Below are 27,562 nucleotides of genomic sequence, written 5' to 3'. Positions count from 1 at the left end.
CTCAAGTGTACCAGCACGTCCCTCAAATGTCCGATCAGATTGAGATCTGGGGTATTTGGAGGCAAAGTCGACACCTTGAGTTCTTTGTTCCGTTCCTCAGGTCATTCCTGAGCAGTGTTTGTGGTGTGGCATGGTGCATTGTCCTGCTGGGGGGCCACTGCCATGGACAAGTTCTATTGCCATGAGGGGGTTTATTTTGTCTGCAATGGTGTTCGGTTACCTGGCAGTGCCTTGTATACACCCTGCTGTGACACAGTGATGGAGGAAGTTAGGCACTTAGTAAATATTATCAGCAATATGAACTATAAGTGCCAAAATGAAACTATTTGTATTGCAGACAAATGGCCACTGTGATTTTCATATGATTATATATAACCTTTTGGATGATTATTGCTGCTACATTAATGTGTACGCAGCATTTTAATGTTGTAGTTGGTTGAGGTGGAGCAAATTTTAACCACTTTATAGACTGTTGGGTTGTTGAATCTATAAACTAACCATGTGTTTTGTATGTAAAATCTCCACATGAAGCAGTAACTACAGCAGTCAGATCAATGAAGTGAAGTGAAAGTATAAAGTAACGCAGAATGGGAACACTAAATGAAAGAACAAGTAGCTCAAAACATGTACTTGGTGAGATTAGACTCCACCAAAGCAACATCCTCATGCCCAGGCGTCCTAAAAGATGGAATTTTATCCTGTGCACACAAGATAACATTGTGGTAAATTAGAAGATAAAAAAAAGTGATGAAAAAAGGTAAAGATGTATTATTTTGGGGGTCATTGAGGAGTCTGCAGCATCTTATCACTGCGGACAGTTACAGTTCAGCAGCATTGGACAGCTACTTTGAAACTGTTTCTAGTAAAGTTCAACACTCTTTACTGATTAATGGGTGATAAAGTAAAGTTAAGTTTCAGTTTTACTCATCATGAGATGGATAAACCAGTTTTAAATGTATCATTCATTAAGTGTGTTGGCATGATGCTCTGTAAACACTGCAGCTTGTGACTCTTGTGTGACTGGTTGGCCCTATGTGCAGTGGCAGGTAAACACAGTGGAGGAGAAATTGAGCAGGACTGGCACCTGCTCTCTGTTACTGCAGCAGTGCATTTACAGTTTTTCACGATTGCTTAAACACATTTCCTGATTGACTACCTCACTTTCTCAAAACCCTAAACACAAATCACAAAACTCACACACAAAACGCAAAATCCTACACTTCTCTTGCAAAAGCACACTTTGCCTTCAAAACAGTATTACCTTTTCACTAAATGGCATTTTCTTTTCAAATGACAAACACATAGAGCATATGAGTAGACATGTCTAAGCACCCATTGAACACTGATGTGCAGAATGGAAAACACTATAATATGAATGGAAAACACTATATGGATGCTTTATCAGTAGAATCATGCTTTTGCATGTTCAGTGCTACATTCACCTGTTGGATGTAAAATACTGTATTACCATATCATGTTTTTGCGTATATTACAGTTTTTCTCAATTGCTTACACACTATTACCAGACTTATGAACTAAATATCCTAATGCATAATGCCATCTCCCAAAAGACACACCCATTTCCCTAAACTGTTAACCGTATTGAGCTGTTTACACACATGATTCAAATTACAGTTTTTTATAGTTGTTTACGCACTAAAATGAAAATTTTCACACAATTACAGTTTTTCCCAATTGCTAAAACACAAAAGCCAATTCTCTAAACCAAATGACCAGTTCTCTAAACACATTTAATAAAACTAGCCCCCATTTGCCAAAACCATAAACACATTTCACATTAAGACACAATTCACAAAACACAATCCTCCTTTTCTCATAAATCTAAACACATTTTGTCTTGCCAAAACACAAGTTGCAAAAAAGTTTGCTCAGATTATCAAATTAAAGCTCATGTGATGCAAAATGCTTGCCACAGTCAGCAAAATTGGAACACAATGAACACACATACCAGGCTTCATTCATTAAACATAACGACTCAAAATTGAAGACACTTGTTGCAAATGATGTGACCACACCTATAAAAGCCAGTTCAGAGTGCACAGTTTGCCTGGCAAGGGACAATATTGCCTGCGATGTAGATGAGGTCCTGTGGCCCGACCCAGCTCGACGATGTGATGCCGCACAATGATTGTGGAGTGCGTGTGTGTTGTATAGTTCCATAAATAAATAAAAAACATCACACCCTGAACATTGTTCTTAATGAGTATTGTTGTGTATAATGGATCCTCTGGGGCGTCGGTGGCTTAGTGGATAAAGCAGACGCCCCATATACAGCGGCCCAGGTTCGACTACGGCCTGTGGCCCTTTGCTGCATGTCACTCCCTCTCTCTCTCTCTCTCTCTCTCTCTCTCTCTCTCTCTCTCTCTCTCTCTCTCTCTCCCCCCCGTCCTGTCAATTAAAGGCATAAATGCCCAAAAATATCTTAAAAAAAATAATAATAATAATAATGGATCCTCTGTAGTGTTTGCATTGAGTTGTGATGCAGTACAGTAGTGTACATACTGTATTTTCTGTAGATTTACATACTGTTCATATGAAACACACAAATCTATGAATGCCCAATACTCTACAGTGATATATTCTGAGAACAGATACTGTAAGGTTTCTAAAAATGTGCTTTGGCAGTTGTGAAAAAAAAAAGAACATTCTCACACACTGAACATTGTGTTTTCAGTTGTTTTGTTGTAGTCTGTAATGATGCGTATAGGGTTTAAATTTTTACAGGCTTTGAGCAGCTGTTTTGGTGTGAAAGTTTGAGTTTTGAAGAGAGAATGTGTGGTTTTGTTTATGTAACTTTAGAAAAGTGTGTTGTGTTTAGAGTTTTGGGAAAATGGAGGAAAGTTTTGTGAAATGTGTTTTAGCAATTGAGAAAAACTGTAACAGCTCTTTACACTCAAGAAGCAAAACACCTGTCCATAGTTGCACAACAATAAGCACAGACTCAGCTTCACACTTTTTGCAAAACATTACACACAATGATTTGCAGAACTCTACACGCATTATCACACCTTAGACACAGATAAGGATTGTGAGGTTACTTCCTTCTCATTACAAAGCCCCTGCTTGCCAACGACCACACTAATGAACGAATTGGATAATCACATCCACCTGGGGCCTGTATCACGAAGCAGGATTAATGTCTTAGCGAGGTAACTTCAGGGTTAACCCTGGGTTTTCGGTCTCACGAAGCCGGTTCAGTTCTTATCGGGGTAGATCACCATGGTAACTTACTCTGAACGGCTATCCTGCTCCGGAGCAGGGTAAGTTCAGGGTTGAATCTGATCCTATAAAAAGCACCACCCACTGGCCAATCAGCTGTTGATGGCTGACAGAAATGCAGCCCAGTCATGACAGGAAGTTCAATTCATTTGATTGATTTTGGTTTGAAAGTTTATTTTGAACATTAAAAAAGAAAAGAAAGCAACAACAACAGACAATGAAAAGATTGTTCAAAAAGGAGTGGAAAGAAGTGGAACTTTCATCCCACCCCTTCATAAGAAAGAAACTGATCATTTGCGGACACTTAATAGCACCATTAATTAGTGCCAACATTTTATTTTGTTGGAGGAAATGATCCCTGTTAAAGATAATGGGCCTAATTGACAGCTTTGCAGCTGGAAATGTGGAAAGTAGCCTATCATGTCTACACTTCATGGTGTTTGAGGGATTTTCCTTTTTGTTTTTTAAAGAGGGAGACTAGCTATATTTTTGTGCAGCTGTTAATTTCTAACACAGCTCAATATCAGGATGATTTTATTCAGACTATCAATTTGGTGTTGATATGATTTAATTGTGGCGTCAGCTTTAAGCTTTATTGTAGCATATATAACGTTATGACAAAGAAGACCAATTTATCAGACGCAATGATGTTAGACGATAATTGTAATACACGCAATTCATCTGCGCAGCACTGATTTCATGGGATTCAAGGGTGTGATCAGTGTCAGATGTACAGGTACAGGTACTGTAGCTACTTGAACCAGTGATGAGTCATTTAACCTGCACATCATTTTATTTGCTACCTTGTTTTGTCTTGATTTTTCCCTCTCTCCTCCTCTATTTCTTCTTTCCTCACCCGTTTCTTTTTCTTCTCTATTATGTGATTTCATTGATGTTTTGACAGGGGAATTTCTTTGATAAGCTTTTAGTGGCTTCTAACCTCTCTGGCACTTTTCTTTTTTTAATCTTGTAAACGTTATACTGTCTGTTTTTAACATTATGTGCAAATAAACTAATCTAAACTAAAGCTAAACATTATTCATCCCGTTATGCGTTGCCACGCATGTTTCCTCCTCCTGCAGCTGCCATGGTGTTGGCCTTTTCTCTAATGTTGCTTTTCTCCTCCTCATATTTTAGTAGAATTAATCTCTGATCCTCACGAGAAATACCTTTTTCCCCTCACATACAGCGCTCTGTGAGGACGCTCAGTGACGCTCGGTGACGCTGCGCTTCTCTCATGATTGTGATTGGTCTGCTGCGTGCGCGTTCACGGCTCTTGATAAAACAATCCTGGGTTGAGTTACCGAGTTGATATCCAGCGTCGTGAAACCAATTATCCTGATTGCCATTGTTAGGGTTAGTCAACCCAGGATAGGTCTGGGTAACCCAAGAAAGGTTGATCTCGCTTCGTGATACAGGCCCCTGGTGTGGAAGCACACAGGTGCTTACTGTAAACCAAGTGGACCACATGCAGTACATTGTCGTTTGGGACAATGTATCTTTCCATCAATCTGCTCTGGTCCACAATTGGTTCCATGAGCACCCTGAATTTGCAGTCTTATACCTTCCACCATACTCCCCATTCCTGAACCCAATAGAGGAATTTTTATTTGTCTACACTTTACAGTAGTAAGAAAAACTACTATTTTGTTCTGCTTTTCATTGTTGATCTGTTACTGTAACTGAGTATGGTACGAAATAAATATTTTCAGTCTGCAGCAGTCTGCAATCAGTGTTGTGTTTGTTTGTTGTATTTGTGTACTTTCTCTGTATACCTCAGAGTAATCATGAAGAATGTTGTGGGTTTGACAATATCTTTTTGTCATCTAAATTATCCCTTACATAAAAATGTCTGGCAAAAAAAAGTCTAGCACTAGACCAGCTATTTCCTAAAATAGGGGTTTTTACAAATGTATTTTGCACTGATCACTGTAGTGTGTAACTGACTGCAATAGTGTCTGATCATTTGAAGACTGTGTTAGTAAGATGAAAACAAAACAGCATTTTTATAAATATGTGTATATGTTTTGACTGAAGTGTGTCATTTTGCAAACAATCTAGGAGTTATGCAAATTGAGTGTGGTGTTTGGATAATTGTGTGAATATCTTTAAAAAAAAAGGAGCCCTGTTTTCAAAATTGTGTGTAAACAATTGAGAAAACTGTAGTTTAACTTTTAGAGCAAAACTGTACACACAAATCCCCTTAATTATCATTGCTTGCACCTTGTGTTCATTCAAAAAGCACAAGCATTTGATATTGTTCACTCAGTCAGCAAAGGCTGAACCCAATTAGCACACAATTACCTGATTGAAAACACTAGGAGACAAAATTGTTCACACACCAATCAGAACATCTAAAAAGGCCCTGGGTCAGTTCATTTTTTAGAACAATGGATCCTGGACAGCAAGAAAGAGGAAGAGGTCAAAGAAGAGGAGGAGGAAGAGGAAGAGGGAGGCCGAGGCCGAGGAGACAAGTAGTGAGTGATGAAATTCGTGCCACTCTTGTCGACCATGTCCTTGTGCATGGCCTGACAATGAGGGAGGCTGGGCAACAAGTGCAGCCAAACCTTAGCCGCTTCACTGTTGCCTCCATCATACGGACCTTCAGGCAGGAAAACAGGTAAGTATTTTATGTACATACTGCTCTCTACTGTACTCTACTTTAGATTGCTGTACCCTGAGCTCTTACAGTACTGTACAGCATGTATAAATTTAAAGTATTGTAGCTGTTTGCTCTATCATTCTGTATGCATCTCAGTTACAGTATGTAATGTGGAATTACTGTAGGCTCCCATTTTGTTACAGTAAAAGAATTGTTTACAGTTACAGTATCCCATCCCACTTCTGTTTTTGCATGTGATGTGGATGAGGTTCTCTGGCCGGACCCAGACCAGAGACACGATGCTGAGTGAAATATTTTCTGTATTTGCCATTTTATAATGCCATTTTCTGTATTTATATTTTTGTGTAAATATGTTTTTCTTATTTTTTTTTCCTCCCTTATGAATAAAAAAAGTAAAAACATTTGTCTATTGTGTTTATCATTTAAAGAGATTTTGTGGGGGAGAACCAGAAGCAACATTATTTATTTTTGATTTTTGTGGCAGTGTTATGAATTGATCTCCGCAGTGTCTAAGACTATGTTTTGTTGTGTGTGTTTTTCTGGACTATTGTGTGACGGCAACGTTTGGTTTTGACCTGGAAGTTTGACGTTTGGGGAGTTGAGTGTGCAGTTTTGGATTTGTGTTTAGGGTTTTGAGGAATGGAGCTTAGTTTCGAGAAATGTGTCTAAGCAATCGAGAAAAACTAAAATAGAAGACAACACAATACTTGTGCAACAAATAATATTTTATTTGTACTCAAAATGTTCAGTCTACTGTAAATCAAAGCAAACTGTGGATGAAAACCGGCTGAAATGAAAGAGATAACAGATAACAAATAACAGAAAGAGATAACATAAAATAACTAGGCTGCATCCTGCCTACGGTCCCTGGCTGGCCACAGGACCTCATGTACGTCTCAGGCAATGTCCTCCCTGGCCAAACAGCTGGCATTTCTGAACGTCCGAATTATTGAGGCAACCGAGAAGCGACTCAAGTTGGGTTGGACTCTCTGGCCAGCCTCCTTCATGGGCAAACCATGGTTGACCACATGATCAATGATAGTGGCCATAATCTCATCAGAGATTATGGTTCTTCTTTCTCTTCCTCCTCCTCCTCCACCTCCTCTTACTCTCACTCCTCTGCCTTGCTGCTCACCTCTCTCTTCAGTGTTGCCACCATCCATTGTTCTCCAAACAAACCAGGAGCCCATCTGTGACCCTTTCATGACAAATTGCTGATTGCTAATTGCACAACAGCCTTTGGAGTTTAGAAATGTGATCGGCAGTGTGTTATGTGTGAACAGCAAGAGAGGGAATTCAGGAAGAGTCTGCAAGATATAGGGAATTGTGTGGCCCATTTGGAGTCAGGTTTTTAAACCTTGGCCTTTCTTGGGAGTGGGAAGAGTAGGGAGTCACACATCATGTTATGTCTGGGTTCCCCTAGACCGGGGATATAACAGTATGTACCCACAATGCAGTAAGGTCCAAACAAAGTTCTGGATTCCTTAAAGTTTTCGTTTTCATGCTAACCTTTTCTCTCCTGTGCACTCTCTCAAAAATTCTAGTAAGCTTCATCAGCAAGAAGATAACCAAATACAATAAAGACAAAACTGGAACTGTTTTTTCCTGGTACTATTTTGGGTCATAAATAGGTGTGTCTAATTCTTGTTCTGCCAGGTGCTTAATGATTTCATCAGCGTGTTTTTAAAGCCATCCCTGTGTAGCTGTGGCTTTATGCTTGGGCTCACTGGGCCTTATGCAAGAGCATTTTCCTATACTTATCCTGAGTCTCTTTTTCTTCTGTGGAGTTTGGTCCTTTGAGTGCTCCAAGTCCGATTCACCAAACCCTCGTAACTGCACAACATTCTTGTGAATTTCATGTCATTCTGATGAAAAGCAGCTGTGCATATTTGTGAGATTTAAAGGTGCTGTATGTAACTCTGGAGAAAGACAGGTGATTGTTGAGTCTCATTGCCAGGTCATCAAATACCGACGCTTTGGGGTGATGGTTCAACCAGACGACCAACCCACAGCATTGGTGTTTGACGACCCGGGAATGAGACTCAACAATCAACTGTCTTCTTCCAGAGGTACCTTTAATCATTAGCACAATCAGTGTCCACACATTTCAATGTAGGACTACCTCTGCTGCGTTTATGGGCAGGTATTGTTTCAGTTTTATTAGTCAGTGCTCTGAAATGTTTCTGTTGTCTAATGAATCACAAAAGAATTTTATTATGATGGCAGTGTCCAAACTGATAGGTGTGGCAAAGACATAAAAGGCCGGTGTTGTTTAAACCCTGTCGTTGTTGAAGTCTGTCTTGATCAGCTTGATATACAACGTGGTATAACATTATTCGCGTGATATCCTGATATAGCCAGCGCTCGTCATATCAACATCAGAAAAGACAAACGCAGCTACGACCTCTAGACGCTACAAAGAATTGAACTGTGATTGATGGGAAGTGGATGAGACTTGTGAGTACCTACAAGTCGAAGAACGAGGACATAGGTGGATAAATTTAAAGGTAGGTTTTCTGGTTTGGTAAAATAAGTTGATGACTAGTGTTCATCTCACTGCTGTTGAGAACTGTTTTTACATACAGAAATGCTTCGATGTTGTGCAGTGTGGTAGCAAATATCAAGGTCATTTGTCATAAATACAATGTGATATGTAAAATATAAAATGAAACTATGCACACAATTCTGAAAGCTCATGTTTGAACACCAAGACTCCAGACTGCACAGTTCAATTGTTTTCACACAAATAGAAATTTAAATTATATTTCTGTAAAACTCAAAGCACAAATTGTATCATTTCACACACTTTTTTTTCACATGGAATACACTGACCTTCAAAACACCACAACCTAATTATGTCTCACCTCAACTCAGTTGGCAAAACACACTTTTAATACTGTGGATATATCAGATAAACATTGCATTAATACAATCTAGGTCATAACTCCAAATTATCTCCACCTGGACTAAACTCACAACCCAGAGTCATACTGTAAACCTATAGCTGGTATATTGTTAGAGTTGTAAGAATTCTCAGATGTTACCTGTTTTGGCCAGACTCACAGTAATTGAAGTGATAGAGTAAGTACAATGAGAAACACTACAGTAAGAAATGATAAGAATGTCTTTCTGGGGATGTGATGATGAAATAAGTGCTCAAATACAAAAAGGTCACAAAATAGATATTTATTTGTTACTGTAATACGATAAGATTTTCATCTGACTGTAAAACAAATGTTTTTTGGTGTATATATTTTCTGTAAAGACTGGTGCCATATTGTAGTATCATACTGTGGATGTATCAGATAAACATTGCATTGATACAATCTAGGTCATAGCTCATTTGACAGACAAATGAGCGGACATTTGTCAATCAAATGAGCTCCAACTGGACTAAACTCACAACCCAGAGTCATACTGAATGTCTTTCTGGGGATGTGATGATGAAATAAATGCTCAAATACTAAACAGATATTTATTTGTTACTGTAATACGATAACATTTTCATCTGACTGTAAAACAAATGTTTTTTGGTCGGCCTTCCTCTCTGTTGTGCTGCTCCATTTTTCTCTGACACAGCAGAAGTCACCTGAGGCCTTTGTAATGCTCTGACACAGGATTGGTGTGTTTTGCTAATTGTGTTTGAGCAGGTGAGATGTGAGTCAGACCAGCTTGAAATAAGGGCCTGTTGTTTTACTGGCCAGATTTTTTCAGGTGAACAAAGTGTGCTAAATTATGCAAAAATGTGATTTAAAAATCTCTACTTGAGTTAAAACAATGGAATTGTGCTCAAAGTTCAGCAGTCTGGAGTCTTGGTGTTGATACATGAGCTTCAAGTTTTCAGAATTGTGTCCATAGTTTTACTCTATGTGTGTATACAGTGAAGAAAAACTGTAACTTTAATCTGAGGTAAGACTCTGGGAAGTGAGTTTAGTCCAGCTGGATAGGACAGACAAATGTGCACTGTATCCTATACTGATACAAAGTAAATTCACATTGTATCACAATATGGAAACAGTCTTTACAGTTTACATATAGCAAACAAAAAAACCTAAACTAAAAGCTTAAAAAGGAGAAAAAACGGCAAGTATTTCTACACAATTTTAAAAATTTAAATAAGTAGCATGGCCTCATTAAGCCAAAGCATACAGTATATAAAAATATTTTAATTGTTGCATTTAAAATTTCTCTGAGGTGGTTGCAGTAATTCAGTGCAAGAACACTCATCTCACTGGATTTGTTTTTCTTTCACGCCTCACTTTTCTTTCTTGAACTCATTCCCTACTGTGCTCTTATGTACATTCTTTTTTCCATAGAAATTACTTTCTCCAGAAAATCCAGCACAGTATCAGGAAGCTCTGGAAGATGGAAGAGCAAGGACAGTACAAGGTAACACATCGTGTTTAAATTAAAACATTTTCTATGTCAAAGTATAGCAGTTTGGTGTGGTCTCAAAGAGGTGTGATTTTAACTCTTCTCATGTGTTTTTTTTTTCAATGATCTGCCATTCATTTGAATGGAAAAAATTATGTTGTTTTTTGTGATTTTCATAAAGACCGCTTGGTAAATCTCTGTTGAACAAGAAGAATAAACACAACGGATCATATATAGTTGCCTTGCTGTTGCACAGCAGGTACCCTCAATAAAGGCAAACTAGTTCACTAATTGTACCTTTACTGGTATCTCCTGGGTCATAGATAAACTAGGTGTGTCCCTTTTTTGTTGTATTTTGTTCTATCACATGCTCAGTGATCCTGTCAGGGTGTTGCTCAGCCATTCCTCTGTAGCTTTGGCTTCATGTTTGCTTCTGGTTTTACTGGTACTCTTGTAAACATAACAGGACTTGGTTTCTGTTCTATGTGCTGTGCCAGGTGTTTAATGATCCCATCCACGGGCATATGACGTTACACCCACTACTCGTCAAAATCATTGACACACCTCAGTTCCAGAGACTACGAAACATCAAGCAGCTTGGAGGGGCTTACTTTGTTTACCCTGGAGCATCCCACAACCGCTTTGAACACTCTATTGGGTAGGTCCGCATATTATCAGATAGATACAGTTTTGTGTCCCGAGCAAATCACAATCCAAACCAGGAAGAAAAGCAACTAATATAACCGATACAACCAAAGCAAACACATTAGTATAGGTATAGTAAAAGTTGATGTTTCCAGTTTTGCAGCAGGATACTCGTATGGTAATTGTGTAACCCGTTTTTTGTTGATGTGTTCTGTATGTGGGGATAAAGGGTGGGGCACCTAGCAGGAGAACTTGCAAAAGCTCTGCTTGCAAGGCAGCCAGAACTCCTCATCACTGAAAGAGACATCCTTTGTGTGCAGATTGCTGGTCTTTGCCATGACCTGGGTGAGTGACACACGCTTTTTCACTATTACATGTAACAGGTTTTAAATAGTATTTGCTGGGTGTGAATAAGAGCGGAAATGAAAGTGTAACTATCCACAAAATGTCACATAAAAGCCAGTTTGTTTCTTTTCTTAACAAAAATATTGTTTTCATTTCAGTGTTGAGCTAAACTCAACAGTTCCTGCAGGTCAATCAGATTAACTGTCTAACAGGAGAGGTGAAAGATTGTGCCCTTTGACCAAGTGGGAGAGCACTTATTGTGAAATATTTGCAGCAAGTACACAATTGTTTAAATGTACAACAGCATTTTCAGACAGTCTCTCCTGGAAGGCAGTTATAGTGTTGGCGCACATTTGTAGCTACACCTAAAAGGTGGCTCCCTCATTCATTATCAGTGAGATAGACAGTCAATAGTCATGTTTTTTAGTCCGCAGTTAAGATCTGAGATGTTATCAATCATAGTCACTTTAAATCATCATAAACAGATGTGCTCAAATTTTTCTGGAAATTCTAAAATTGATATTAGTGCTGAATTTGGATGGAAACTAATGTTTTATAGACACACAGTGGAACTGTGTGTATGGCATGACTACTGGTATGTTGTTGCTTTAAATAATGCAAACAATAATAACAGTCATTTGCAGCAGATTACAAAACATATTTTTATAATATCATCAATATCAGTAAAGGCCTGTCTCTAATACTAGCCTAAAATAAAACAGGCCTGATAAGATACACTCACAAATGTTTCACTTCACAGTTTGACTTATTTTATGGTATCTCCCATATCTAGGACATGGACCCTTTTCCCATCTGTATGATCAGATGTTCATCCCCAAGCCACGTCCAGGACATAAGTGGAGGGTGAGAAACTGTTATTTCTGTTGTCCCTGACATATGACATGATATGAAATACTGTAAAACTTCAATTAAAAGCCTTGTCTCAATTAAACACCCAGTCCCTTTCACTAGCCTGGTGTGGCTACACATTTTGCTTAATAAACACCTGTCTTAATCAGACGCCTGGTCTGGTTTTCAAGCAGTTCATGTTTTATTATAGAAGTTCTTCAGATGTATAAAACCAGGTTGTTGGCGACCTCAAATCATGTGTCCATTCCTCTATTACTCTGTAAGTTATTCATATTCTTTTAGTCTGTAAGGGTCCTCACATCAAAAGAATCAAAAAGGCAGGCTTGAGAAGTTACAAGTCTTTCCTGTTTCAATACTCCATCTGTTACAATCAACAAGGTGAACCCAAGCACAGAACACAGACTCAGGAAGAAAGTGATACTTAAACCTCTATGAACAGATGTTCCTTTACCCAAGTTTGGACCTATTATGTAATATATAATGTGTGCAATTAAATAAGGAATCCATCAGCTGTGTAATTCTGGGCTCATACTCATGTTTAAAATATCAATTTAATAATAATATTAATTATGAAAAAATAACCAAACAGTTCAGTCCTTCATTATGCTATCTTTGAATGAGCACAAATGTATTCATACAAATGTATGAATGAACATTTAAAATAACATTCTGTCATGTGGAAAACATTTTTTTAAATAACTGCTTCAAAAGCATTTTTACTAGGCTATATTTCATAAATTCCCTCTCTAATATCTGTTTCATATTGGATACATCAACAAATTTCTTCTTCAAACAACTGCATTTATTAAAGTTTCTCACCAAACACTACATTTTACAAGATCACATTTGAACACCTCATGAGAACAACCTTTGCCCAAAACTCATTTTACTGACAAGAGTTTCAACACATCATAATGTGATTAATACGTTAACTAATTCTCCTCCTGCTGATGTCAAACACAGATTAGTTGTTCACAATGTGGCATTATCAAGGAAACAATATGATGTGTCCCCTGACGTGTCGATGGTTACTTTACTTTGTCCTTTCATCCCGACATTGTCCCGAGGAAGATCTCTGTTCATCCCAAACATGTTTACTATTGTCACTACTGATGTGGTACAACAGGAAAACATCGGCCACTGCCATCGGTGGATGTCATCTTATTTGCTAATAGGCCAGTGGCAGTCAGCAAGGCTATTAATAGGTGCATCCTGAAATTAAGTGACATCAACATGACATATTTAACAATGGAACAACAACAACAGTGAAAATGTTGATTCTCCTGACATTAATTATTTGTGCTGTAATAAATGTCAGCAGTATAATGTAAACGTCAAACCTTGGTATAATGAACCCACACAAAACATTTGTAATACATGAAATTGAGAGTCTCTGTTGTTGGTTTTACACACCAACACCCATTATTGAGCATCAATCTATCTATCTATCTACCTATCTATCTATCTATCTATCTATATTTTTGCTATTAATTCTCATATATTGATGAATCTATGTATCTTGCAGCATGAGGATGCCTCTCTACAGATGTTTGACCATCTAGTGGAACGTAATGGCCTACAGGAGGAGATGAAGAAGTACGGCCTGGTGCTGCCTGAGGACCAGACCTTCATCAAAGAGATGATTGCAGGACCGGACCCAGAGAAAGTTGATAAGGTTTGTTCCAAATTGCATACTTAATATTTTTACTTCTAGTAGGTGCTGCAGCTGCTCCTAAAAAGTACGTACTGTTGCATGCAGTATGAACACAGCCGGGACATACTACTTTCTCATAACATTACGCCCTGAACTTTGACCGTCTTGCTTTTATATCCGTTACCTTGGAGATACAACAAACGCCACTCACCAAGTTCGCCAGAGATGGAGATCAACCCGTAGAGCTCTGCTGTTGTTACTTTGAAATATGTCTAGTTGAACTCAAAAGTTATGACTGCACAGATTGTAGATTCTAACATATTATATTTGCAACAGTGAGATTAAATCTGCAGTTCTCTTTAACTGTTATTTCCGTCGTTATGTCCAATTGTTGTTTCTAATATTGATGATTATTTTGTTTTCTTCAACAATTAATTTTCCTATTATTCCTGTTCCACTGGTTAAAAGCGCTGTCATCTGTCATTGCACCTTCTGACAGCCGTCAGTCAGCTGTCAAACAGATGTTAACGAGGTGTGAAGCTGTCATGTGTTTGTGGCTCAGTCGATGTGACGTGCGCAGAGGATTGTGGGTCAGAGTAGCCAGAAAAGCATGCTGGCTTGCATACTGCAAAATCAGACAGGATATAGTAGAACATCCTGGTATGTTTGGTACTAATGTTGTGCTGTGGACTGTATTTCTTTACCACGTGGTCACTGGTTGTCTGTCATGTATTTCTCCTTAAATGTCTCGCTGTATGTTTCTTTTTACTGTGCCTGCCTCAGGAGTCACTCCTAAAGGGTCATACAGAGTTATCTGAACTGACTAAAAGGTGCAGAACATCAGTCCTGCCTGTGTAAACTGTTTGAAATCATTCAGTATCATTATTACTACAGCAGCCAGTGTCTAATGTCAATAATGTGCTGTCATCTCTGCAGTGGCCATATGAAGGCCGTCCACAGGAAAAGTCCTTCCTCTATGAAATTGTGGCCAACAAACCAAATGGCATTGATGTGGACAAGTTTGACTACTTTGCCAGGTGAGGCTTGTTGTTCAGCTGCTGAAGAGAAATTCACTTTGTGATGCAGAGTGATAAATTATTATGTGTTATTTCCCCAGAACAATTACAACATTCTCCTGATTGTAACAACATGGAGCAATCTCCAGGGTGCTTTGGTTAGTTTAACATAAAAAGCCTATTTTCTTCACACATTTCTTTACTGTCTCCTCTCAGGGACTGCCACCACCTGGGCATCCGGAACAACTTTGACCATCTCCGCTACTTTAAGTTTGCCAGGGTGTGTGAGGTGGACGGGCAGAAGCACATCTGCTCTAGGGACAAGGTGCTGACTTTGCTACATCTCCTTTTTGATCGGATTTTAAAGCAACAATCTGTTCAGATGATTAGATGTTACTAAAATACATGTAATTCTTTTAATAGGAGGTGAACAATCTGTATGACATGTTCCACACAAGGTACAGTCTCCACAGAAGAGCCTACCAGCACAGTGTGAACAACATCATGGAGTTCATGTAAGTACTGACCCTTCTCAGGTTTGTACTGAAACAACATGTTGCTTTGTCTGCTGTATGATGTAGCTTATTTCATAAAATTGACTCTCTTGTATAATAGACATTGGTGATCACATATTGTATATGATTATCCAGGATTGCAGAGGCCTTTGTAAAAGCAGACGAGCACATCCAGATTGAAGGCTCACGAAGGGAGATGTTCACTCTCTCCACAGCCAAAGATAACATGGAGGCCTACACCAAGCTGACAGGTCTGTAGATACCACTGTGTGCTGTAAGCTTCTGTTTTAACATTAATGCAGAGGGAGGAGTGGGCAGGATACACAAACCACCATCTGTGCCAAGACTACATGTCTTCTGAATTGTCCAAACATATTCTGTCAGACTCCTGTCAGTATTACTTCTTGTGTTTGATTGTTTTTATTTACTAACATAAACCGTGATATAAAAAACTGACAATTGTCTGAATTATTCTAAGAATTTTGGTGGTAAATGGCTCAGTTAGGCAACTTACCTGCACACATCATGTCATCAGCTGACATCATGTCTTACAGCCGACCCACTTTATTTGTGCACTTTAGCAGTTTAGTTACAACAATAACAGCTTAGCAAGCAAGGTCACCACTATTTATAAACTAACACAAAGACATGGACGAATCTTACGTCTGACCCTCGAGTGAGACAAAGATCGTCTTTATGGGCTCAAAAACTCACCATGCCGAGCTAATGTTGCTAAGCTATGATCAGACAGTTGGGTTTAGCAAATAATTGAGAGCAGAACAAACTTGCTCAGGTTTATTCATGTTTTTTCATTAAGCAGAAGTAATTTTATCAGATATATTGGTGAGTTAAACCTCTTAGTTTACAGCGTCAGTTGTTTATTTGTGAAACACTACAAATGATTTTGTGACCTTGTCTTTGGTTTGTTCTAACTGATCTGTCTTCTGCTCTGTTGTTTGCCCTGTAGATGATGTCTTTAACCAAATACTCAACTCCTCCGATCAGGGCTTGGCTGAGGCGAGGGAGATTCTACAGAGGATCATCACTCGAAACCACTACAAGTTACTGGCTGAAACAAACTGTAAACCAAGCCAAGTCGAGGTGTGCACCGTGTGTTTTTGTGCCTGTACAGCAAAACACATCAGTTTGACATGTTATCTATTTCACTGCAGCTATAAGTACACCGACAATCATAAGAGCAGGTTTTGTTATAACAGAGCTGGATGTTGTGCTCCTTTTGTGGTTGATGAGCGCAGATGTCTCTCTGGGTATTGTACCTGGATGTCATGTGGAGCGCAACACATTCCTATCAGTCACAATTACTATTACAATTACCAATCCCTCAACTTGATAGAGGTCGAAATGCTTCTGTACCCTAGCTTTTAAACCAGGGAGTGCCAGTCAGACTGCACACGTATATCCACTTACAAAGTGCCAGTATTTGAAAAGTTGGGATGTGAACGTGTTGATACGACTTACAAGTTAACTCTAGCGTGTCTGTGCTGTAGATTTCCCCCATTTTCCCCATACACAGTAAAATATTCATATTAAGATTTATATACTCTGAATAACGTTTTGAACCTTTGAATAACTGATCATGTTTCAGTGTGGACAGACGGCCAAAAATGAGAAACAAAGATATGGTTGTTTTTTTTTAATTTCTAATGTGGACATACCCTTACTGTGTGTTGTCAAGATCCTTGAGGCCAACTGGAAAGAGGAATTGACTGGAGCCCTTCAAGGGGACGGGCTAAACCCAGAGGACTTTGTAGTTTTAGTGAGTTTTTCGTCTTATCACTTTTACTTCACTTTTCTTTCAATCTTGGCTTTTGTGGATTGAGATTTATTTTGTGAGATGCTTGTCATAATTTACTTGTGAATGTTAAAATAGGGCTCTGTCTAACCCTTCTCTTTTAGGTCAGTACTATGGACTATGGGAGCAACAACGAGGACCCAATTAGAAAGGTGTATTTCTACAGCAAGCGAGATCCTACCAGAGCATTCCATATCCCCAGAGAGCGGGTCAGAACTAATGCAATGACAACAAAATCATCTCTGTCTTTCCATGAGCTATTCATTCCTTGTGTGTATTTCTTTATAACACAGCCTCTGTTACAGTATGGCATTTTCCTCAAGTTTATGCTGTTGTCATTCTTGTCAGGTGTCCAGCCTCCTCCCAACATGCTTTTCTGAGACGCTGATCAGGGTTTACTGTAAGAAGACTGATGGAGAGCCACTGGAGGGTGTCCGTGAGCGCTTCAGGAACTGGTGCGAAGATAGAGGGTTGCCAATACCGCAGGTAATATTCAGATGTAGGCTGTTAAATATAGAAAAGTACTGTGTGGGGCCCTCAGGCTTGAGGTTCTACTAAATGGCAGTGAATACTGTAGTCTGTACTACATTAGGTGTATTAGGATGGGCACATGAGCAGGGAAGGTGCAATTATTTATGTTACATCTTGTCAGAGCTCCAAGATCTGAATGCAGTTCAGTTGCTCTCTGATCTTGGATCTGGAGTGAGTGCCGTGTAGGGCTGCTGCTAATGACCTTTTTCCACATTGACTAATTGACTAAAATAGTTTGGTCAATAGATGTATGAGGTTAACTAATGATGTGAAATGTCTTTGACAACAAATGAATGATAATCAGTTTTGAGTTATTCAGCATCTGTGTGAGAATACTGGATAGTTAGAACAAACGCAGGCTATGTAACTGTGTAGTTTGCAGCAATGTGGTAAAGTTCACAGTAATGGACTAAATTGGAGGTGACAGTACAAATCAGTTTGGCAGTTATTTTGAGATGAATCATTTTTCCCCACTACACTGCTCCTATGGATTTGGGGGCTTCCCCACCAGGCCAAACCCCACTTTAACCCCTGAGTACAGTGCCCTGCTTCAGTGATGATGAAGTTCATATCTCAGTGCACTGCTCATGTTAAATATTAATGCACTTCTCTGTCTTTTTTTACATGCAGGTGGAAGGCCAAGAAGCACCACAGCAAAACCCAGGGGGAGAATAAGTTTTGGCAGATGGAGAGAAGGCAAACACTCCCTGATACTCACTGGTTTATTATGATTTACTACCAACATGTTAAATTGAGTTAATCTGAATTTTAGGGACATGACATATTTAAAGGTGTTTGGTTTTGATGTTAATTGTGTGAATTAATGTGGTAATCAAATCAAATATTAGTTTGACTTTGAGTGATTTTTGATTAGAGGTTGTTTTTGGTGTTGTGGTTGCAACTTGGTCATTTTACTTTATCTTTGCTCATGCTGCATTTATCATTAAGCCCAAAGGGCTGAAAGACACATTCAGTTTTCACCAATGACTGGAAGTTGGGTGCAGATCTTGCTCAGGGGCACCATAATTTAAGGTAAAATGTTTTTAACTTGAAAAGTCCCCTATACCATAAGTCTGACTTACATGGAACTTGGTACAGACATCTATCTATTTATACTCTATAAATTGTGTGAATTAATGTGGAAATCAGATCAGATATTAGTTTGACTTTGAGTGATTTTTGATTAGAGGTTGATTTTGGTGTTGTGGTTGCAACTTGGTCATTTTACTGTATCTAAGGTAAGGTAAGATAACTTTATTAGTACCCGAGGGTAGATTTGGTTTGCAGTTTAGTTAGGTGAGTCAGCTGCTTTCACACAGACAACACTTACGACAAAGATATAAGACAGTGCTCACCTACTGCATTTATCATTACTTATTTACTGTTCATCTTTTAATTTGTTTGTGAAATGTCTCTTATATTGTTTGCATCTTTTTTTCGGGTTTCAAGTCCAAAGAGCTGAAAGATTTTCACCAAAGGTTGGAAGTTGGGTGCAAATCTTGTTCAACAAATATGATCCCAAAGAAGCTATTTTAAAAGGTGGACGCTTCACACACATCTTCAATCTTTTAAAACTGGCCCTTGGGAAGCACTTTGTGTTTAATCTGTCAATATGAAATAAGATAATTAGGATTACTATTATGATGACATTATATATCACTATTTCTCACTGTAGTCATACCTTAAAGCTCACTTTGCTTTCTTTGATGTAACCATCATTGTGTTTTGCTAATGGTGTGAAAATGTATCAGAGTCTTAATATGTGATGGGTCTGTAAAGAGAAACCTACCAAAGGTTATTAGAGCCTTTCAACTGTATTCCTATTGACATGGGTTGATATGCCTGTCTGTTTGAAATAAAACTCTTTTTCTCCCGTCATTGTGCAGTTTCACTTATCCAACCCCAGATGACATCATACATTGGTGTTTTTCTGCTGATGATTATGTGTCTGCTAAATGTTTCAACAATGTGTCGTCAAAGAAAAACCTTTTGTGGACAAATTGTTAAATGCTGTATAAGCAAAAAAAAAGCCTAAAGGATGTTAATGAAAAAATAAATCTTCCAGTGCTTTAAGTGTTAGGGAGTGTTTAAAATTCAATTAGGTATATACTGTAGAACTTCAATTACTAGCAGGCCTATATTTGGGACAGGCCTTTCATTTCTTTCACACAAAACTGTTAATCAGCAAAGATCGGAAAATACAATCAAATTGTTTATTTAAATCAGTATAAATATTACTTGTATAAAACTTTGGCTTCAGATAACATATTAATTATGAATCAGTCATTCGATCTAGCTCCGACAGACAGTGCATCAGAGAGAGAGTTACGACACTTGAGGATTACAGCACCTGGCATACCGACACAGTCCTGTTAAAACAATACTCACAACTTGGATTCATTTTTATCAAAAAACCTTTTCATTCTTTTGATCTGAGGGTAACTGACGAATGGACACATAATTAGAGGTAGCCAACATCTGAAGAACCCCTAGAGAAAAAAGTACTGCTTTTAAACAAAAAGAAAAAACTACTGATACATAATACACCCCATTAGAGCTGCAAAGAATAAGCATTCAGAAAAATTATCAGTTACACATCTGAAATATCAGGAAACTGTCCAGTAACACATATTTCGATTAAAGTTCTGGTTCTTTTCTCCCACTGTGAACACACTGCCTGCACTCATCTATGTATAATTTACACACTTCTGTGTGAGCTCACTTTTTGTTCTCTACACATGGGTATTTTTATACAACTACACTAAGTGGCCACAAGATGTCACTGTTGCTCAAATCTTTAGAGTTCAGTCTCCATAGTTCCAATAAAATGTGCTCTGCTGCACCATATGCCCAACTAAGTAGTACTCTTTGGTCCTCTGGGGACTTTGGTCTTTCCTACTATGATGATGACGCCCCATTTTGTTAGTAAGTGTATCTAGAAATATTTGTATCTCAACAAAGGAGGTTGGACATCTCTAGTAATATTATCATTGTTGGGTGCTGTTGGGCAAAAGTGTTAGGCACTTTGACAACGTGGCAGGGAATGAATGCAAAGTGACTGATGAGGTAATGAGATGCAGGTGTGTGTTGATCATGGGGTGGTCAGGTGAGGAGGACATCTGGTGGATGGCAGGAGAATGGCAGTGGTTTGGTTTGGAGAAAGAGTCTTTTCCAGGGAAAACATTTTGACATGTCATAGCAGGAAACACACAGGTGCAAATAATGACATTAATAATGGCTGAATTCCATTAAGCTGCTTTGATTTCAGGTTCCTGCGTGCCTGCTTACTCTTACTGGGGCATTAAATATGACAGAGCCATCGTTCATGTTATCAGTAACACCTGTGCTTTTCCTACTATGACAAGTCAAAATGTCTGCTGTGATAAAAGCCTACATGTGGCTGTAGATGAGGGACAGAGAAACAGACCGTTATATCTTAACTGAAAAGTATGGACTTTATTAAAATGCAGCAACAAAAAGATCAAGTGAAGTTAAACTGATATTTATCTTACTATATAATGACGAAAACTCTGTCTGTTCCACGTTTTTCTCCTCACTGACTTGGTCAATCCATGTGAAATTTGGCACAGTGGTAGAGGCTCATGGGAGGATGCGAATGAAGCAATATTACATCAATTGGCCAAAGGGGGGCGCTATAGCAACCGATTGAAATTGCAAACTTTGAATGGGTGTATCTCATGCTCCGTATGTCGTAGAGACATGAAACTTTGCACAGAGATGCCTCTCCTCATGAGGAGCAAATTTGAAGAGTGCATGTGAGTGTGTGTGTGTGTGTGTGTGTGTGTGTGTGCATTGCACTATGTGGTGATGTGTTTATGCATACATCCTGTGCCATGGATCATCTCATGATTTTGACAGAGTTGTAAAGAAAATAAACTGTATTGGTCGTTAAAAAATACTCAAAGAATTTAATAAGCAGCGACCATAAAACCAATTAAAAGCCAAGTCCCAATGCCCAGTCCCTTTTACGAGCCCAGTGTGGCTCCACATTTTGACAAATATACGCCTGTCTCAATTAGACGCCTGGTCTGGTTGCCAAGCAGTACTTTTTTCTTCTTTTTTTTTTTACTTAGTTCCTCAGATGTTGGCTACCTCTAATTATGTGTCCATTCCTCGATTACCCTCAGATCAAAAGAATTAAAAGGTTTTTTAATAAAAATGAATCCAAGTTGTGAGTATTGTTTTAACAGGACTGTGTCGGTATGCCAGGTGCTGTAATCCTCGAGTGTCGTAACTCTCTGTCTGTCAGAGCTAGATCGAATGAATGATTCATGATTAATATGTTATCTGAAGCCAAAATTTTATACAAGTAATATTCATACTGATTTAAATAAACAATTTGATTGTATTTTCCGATCTTTGCTGATTAACAGTTTTGTGTGAAAGTAAATGAAAGGCCTGTCCCAAATATAGGCCTGTTGACTTCAATGATTTAAGCAAATAGTAGCCTGGGCTATTAAATGCCCCAATTGTAGTCAGCTACATAACATATATTTTTAACCTGTCGGTTTTATCTGGTACAGTTCCCACAGTTTGGAAGGCTGCTTTTGTGTCTCCTTTAGGCGGTGACACAGCTATACTTAACAATTATAGGCCTATCTCTAAATTGCCATGCCTAGCAAAAATACTAGAATCTCTAGTAAATGTCCAACTTAAATCATTCCTTTCAGCACATTCTATTCGAAGTACTCCCCAATCTGGTTTTAGAGAAAAGCACAACACTATTACTGCGGTCACTCTTGTTTTAAATGACATCATTTCAACTTTGGATAATAAGAAACACTGTGCAGCTCTTTTTATTGACCTTTCTAAAGCATTTGATACAGTTGATCATGCTTAATAAACCTATTGGTACTTATTGGTACAATATTGGTTTTGATGAAGTTGCATATAATTGGTTCCAGAGTTGGTTGGTTCCCAGATTGCAAAAGGAGTCCCACAAGGCTCAGTCCTTGGTCTTGTTCTGTTTACACTTTATATAAATGATATTGTTTCTGCTATAACTGGGTACGCTGATGATACTATTTTGTATTGCACTGCGGATACTGCACAGTCTGCTGTTGCATCTCTTCAACTCTGTTTTGCTGATTTAGAAGTTGCATTCAGTATCCATAAGTTAGTCTTAGACGCAGATAAAACCAAATTTATGTTTTTCACTAGAGCCAATAATATTAATTTGGATAACCTCATCATCACAACTAAAAGTGGCACCAATATTGAAAGAGTCATGGAATACAAATACCTTGGCATTTGGATTGATGTGATGTTATCTTTCAAAAATCATGTAATAAATTTGGGAAGCAAACTAAGGCAAAAGATTGGCTTTAGCAATAAATCCTGCTTCCCACTGCATTGTAGAAAAATGCTTGTTGAGGCAACTTTTCTATCAGTTTTAGATGATGGTGACATCTTGTACAGGCATGCTTCGACAGCGACTTTAAAACCCCTTGATGCTGTCTACCATTCTGCACTCAGGGTCATTACTGGTGATGCTTATAACATTCATCACTGTATCCTGTACAAAAAAGTTGGGTGGTCCTCTCTCTCTGAGAGGCGAGATTTGCACATGTATTCGTTTATTTCCAAGGCCCTTATTGGAAAGCTGCCTTCTTACATTAATTTACATTAACATTAAACTAGAACTAATGACTGGCTTACACTCTACGTCCCCCGTGTTCATACAGAGCTTAGAAGAACTGCTTTTGGCTTCTTTGCACCATCAACCTGGAACACACTACACAGCACTGATTAATTTATTAAAAATGAATTCATTGGTAACTGTTGGTCATTTTAAATCCACAGTCTCAAACCTTTTCATTTCTGTTTGTACCTGTTTTTAATTGATTTTGTTGTTACACTATTTTAATTGTATTCATATGTTTGTTTTATTGATTGTCCTCTTTCTTGCTCGACGTCATTGTAAATGAGGGCTTTGCCCTCAATGATCTTCGAGTTTAAATAAAGACATATAAATAAATAAATGAAGTTTTACGGTATATACCTAATTGAATTGAAGTTTCGGTTTTACTTATCTTCCTCTGGCTATACTCTCTGTCTGTCTGATGAGGTGGATAAACCAGTTTTATATGCCAGAATCATTTATTGAAAGTGTGGTGTCATGTTGCTCTGTAAACACTGCAGCTTGTGACTCTGACGTGGTTGGTTGGTCCTATGTGCAGTGGCAGGTAAACACTATGGAGGAGAAATTGAGTAGGACTGGTACCTGCTGTCTGTTACTGCAGCCCAACACTGCAATCCAGCAGTGCATTTAACATACTGTGAGGGAACTACCTGAGTGTTACTATCAGTTTTATCTGTATTTTTTATTAGTATGTACCCACAATAATTTTCATTTTGAATTTTTTGAAAAACACTTAAAATCGATCTCTTCTTAGGAAGTTTGCGGAGGGCGTGGATCATCACATAAAACTGTATAACATCTCAAGGGCTTCACTGATCAACATGCAACTTTGTAGGCATATGACCACACATAATCTGAGGGGACCCCTCCATTATTGACCCCATCAAACAAAATGGGGGCCCTAGAGAGCTAATTTCTTATCTAGGCCTAAAAGCCATATGGATTTTTACTAAACTTGGTAGATATGTAGAACAGGACGCCTCAAGGTGACTGGAGAAATGTAACTCTAATTGGCAACTGGGTGACGCTATAACAACAGAAAAATGGCTAAAATGCAACAGATCGCTGTGGCTGCAATCATACTATCAAATTCACAAAAAAACTGTCTGAATACATTGCTCTTCTTAATGGGTTCAGTTGACTATTTAATCTGCAATTTCCTATGACCTGTATCCCAAACACACACCATGTGAAACTGTACGTGGGCAACTGTGCACTCAGTGGGTATGGACTAGTTTAGATATATTTTAATTACTGATGTGGTTAGTGTTTTGTTAAGAACTGAAAATGAGGTGAATAAAGATTAACATGATTATACTGAGATAAAATAAAGATAAAACTTCATGTAAACAGGATTACTAATAAAGATAAAATAAACAAAGAATGGAATCACCCTGAATTAGGTGGTGAATAAGCTGACAGGCCGGGTCACAAGAAGGTAACTAAGAGTATTTACTAAGTACTGTAAGTGTAATTGTGAATTAGTCATGCTTTTTTATGCTCGATCTTTGTCTTTGCTGAGTAAAACACAAAAAATTAGTAACAAAAACATACAAAACGAGTAAAAAAATATATAATTACGCACACACATTAAAGGGGAGCTATTATGCGTTTTCGTATTTGGAGTCTCATATATCATGTTACAATAAAAGATGTTCATGTTAAAGGTGGTCGAAGTTTTAAATAATGAGGTAAATGACAAGACAATTTCCTGGGTTTGAGGACACCCCCAGGGAAATGTTGCCATAAGCAAGCTCTGTTTTGATGCTTTTTTTTGCACTCTGGCACCTTATTTTTATTAAAAATACACAGCTTAATCATTGAATAATTGAAATGTGTACCTCTGTCCAGCCTACTTTACAGATTTCTTGCAAGTTGTGATGTTAAAAATATCAGCAGTTTATAGAAATTAGCATTAGTATTGAGTAGAAACAGAATATCTCACAACTTCTATCATTAAACATTTATTAACTATAGTTGGTGGAAAGTAAGTCAAGTACTGTACTTAAGTACAATTTTGAGATACTTGTACTTCACCTGATTATTTCCATTTTCTGCTGCTTTATATTTATACTCCACCACATCTCAGAGGACAATATTTCACTTGTTGCTACATTTATCTGACAGCTTTAGTTACTTTGCAGATTCAGATTATGAAAACAAAATATAAATTAACTAATACATTATAATATTGTTATTTTATTTGCACTTTGGTAATTAATGTGCAGTGTTCTGCCTGCTGAGCTGCAGCCATATGCACTGAATGTCATATACAGAGATGTAGCAGAGGTGGCATTGCAATGTGAGGAAACATAATGACATAAAGTAAATGAAGCACATGTGTAATATTGAGTATATTAGGGGAATATGTGTCAGGCAAATTGCAAAAGTTACCCACACCTTGGTTAATCTTTGCAGCTCTAATGGGGTGTATTATGTATAAATAGCTGTTTTTATTTTTTATTTATAGCTGGACGTTGAAGAGTGCATGTGAGTGTGTGTGTGTGTGTGTGTGTGTGTGTGTGTGTATTGCACTATGTGGTGATGTGTTTATGCATACATCCTGTGCCATGGATCATCTCATGATTTTGACAGAGTTGTAAAGAAAATAAACTGTATTGGTCGTTAAAAAATACTCAAAGAATTTAATAAGCAGCGACCATAAAACCAATTAAAAGCCAAGTCCCAATGCCCAGTCCCTTTTACGAGCCCAGTGTGGCTCCACATTTTGACAAATATACGCCTGTCTCAATTAGACGCTGGTCTGGTTGCCAAGCAGTACTTTTTTCTTCTTTTTTTTTTTTTTTTTACTTAGTTCCTCAGATGTTGGCTACCTCTAATTATGTGTCCATTCCTCGATTACCCTCAGATCAAAAGAATTAAAAGGTTTTTTAATAAAAATGAATCCAAGTTGTGAGTATTGTTTTAACAGGACTGTGTCGGTATGCCAGGTGCTGTAATCCTCGAGTGTCGTAACTCTCTGTCTGTCAGAGCTAGATCGAATGAATGATTCATGATTAATATGTTATCTGAAGCCAAAATTTTATACAAGTAATATTCATACTGATTTAAATAAACAATTTGATTGTATTTTCCAATCTTTGCTGATTAACAGTTTTGTGTGAAAGTAAATGAAAGGCCTGTCCCAAATATAGGCCTGTTGACTTCAATGATTTAAGCAAATAGTAGCCTGGGCTATTAAATGCCCCAATTGTAGTCAGCTACATAACATATCTTTTTAACCTGTCGGTTTTATCTGGTACAGTTCCCACAGTTTGGAAGGCTGCTTTTGTGTCTCCACACACTACACAGCACTTAAAAAATGAATTCACTGGTAACTGTTGGTCATTTTAAATCCACAGTCTCAAACCTTTTCATTTCTGTTTGTACCTGTTTTTAACTGATTTTGTTGTTGCTCTATTTTAATTGTATTCATATGTTTGTTTTATTGATTGTCCTCTTTCTTGCTCGACGTCATTGTAAATGAGGGCTTTGCCCTCAATGATTTTCGAGTTTAAATAAAGACAAAAAAATAAATAAATGAAGTTTTACGGTATATACCTAATTGAATTGAAGTTTCGGTTTTACTTATCTTCCTCTGGCTATACTCTCTGTCTGTCTGATGAGGTGGATAAACCAGTTTTATATGCCAGAATCATTTATTGAAAGTGTGGTGTCATGTTGCTCTGTAAACACTGGAGCTTGTGACTCTGACGTGATTGGTTGGTCCTATGTGCAGTGGTTGGTAAATACTATGGAGGAGAAACTGAACAGGACTGGCACCTGCTCTCTGTTACTGCAGCCCAACACTGCAATCCAGCAGTGCATTTAACATACTGTGAGGGAACTACCTGAGTGTTACTATCAGTTTTATCTGTGTTTTTTATTAGTATGTTCCCACAATAGTTTTCGCTTTCATGCTCACTTTTTCTCTCCTGTGCGCTCTCTCAAAAATGCAGATAAGCTTCATCAGCAGGAAGATAACCAAATAAAATGAAGACAAAACTGGGAGTGGTTTTTCCTGGTACTATTTTGGGTCCTAAATAGATGTGTCTAACTTTGTTCTGCCAGGTGCTTAATGATTTCATCAGCGTGTTTTTAAAGTCATCCCTGTGTAGCTGTGGCTTTATGCTTGGGCTCACTGGGCCTTATGCAAGAGCATTTTCCTATACTTATCCTGAGTCTCTTTTTCTTCTGTGGAGTTTGGTCCTTTGAGTGCTCCAAGTCCGATTCACCAAACCCTCGTAACTGCACAACATTCTTGTGAATTTCAT

General features: G+C 38.1%; 1 protein-coding gene across 1 annotated transcript; it reads left to right on the top strand.

Annotated features, from left to right (window-relative positions):
• Nucleotides 1-8,136: 8,136 nt before the first annotated feature.
• On the top strand, nucleotides 8,137-19,504 carry LOC144464147 (deoxynucleoside triphosphate triphosphohydrolase SAMHD1-like). The gene is made up of 15 exons (XM_078169981.1): nucleotides 8,137-8,370; nucleotides 10,180-10,252; nucleotides 10,735-10,895; nucleotides 11,112-11,227; nucleotides 12,021-12,091; nucleotides 13,623-13,772; nucleotides 14,688-14,788; nucleotides 14,984-15,092; nucleotides 15,191-15,282; nucleotides 15,418-15,533; nucleotides 16,250-16,383; nucleotides 16,979-17,059; nucleotides 17,200-17,304; nucleotides 17,444-17,581; nucleotides 18,257-19,504. Exons 2-15 carry the CDS (start codon nucleotides 10,229-10,231, stop codon nucleotides 18,299-18,301), a joined length of 1,443 nt encoding a protein of 480 aa, XP_078026107.1. The 5' UTR covers nucleotides 8,137-8,370; nucleotides 10,180-10,228; the 3' UTR covers nucleotides 18,302-19,504.
• Nucleotides 19,505-27,562: the final 8,058 nt, after the last annotated feature.

The sequence above is a fragment of the Epinephelus lanceolatus genome, chromosome 8, assembly GCF_041903045.1.
Source record: "Epinephelus lanceolatus isolate andai-2023 chromosome 8, ASM4190304v1, whole genome shotgun sequence".
Taxonomy (NCBI): domain Eukaryota; kingdom Metazoa; phylum Chordata; class Actinopteri; order Perciformes; family Serranidae; genus Epinephelus; species Epinephelus lanceolatus.
Note: the sequence above shows the minus strand (reverse complement) of the source record. Positions and strands in the feature narration are given on the sequence as shown.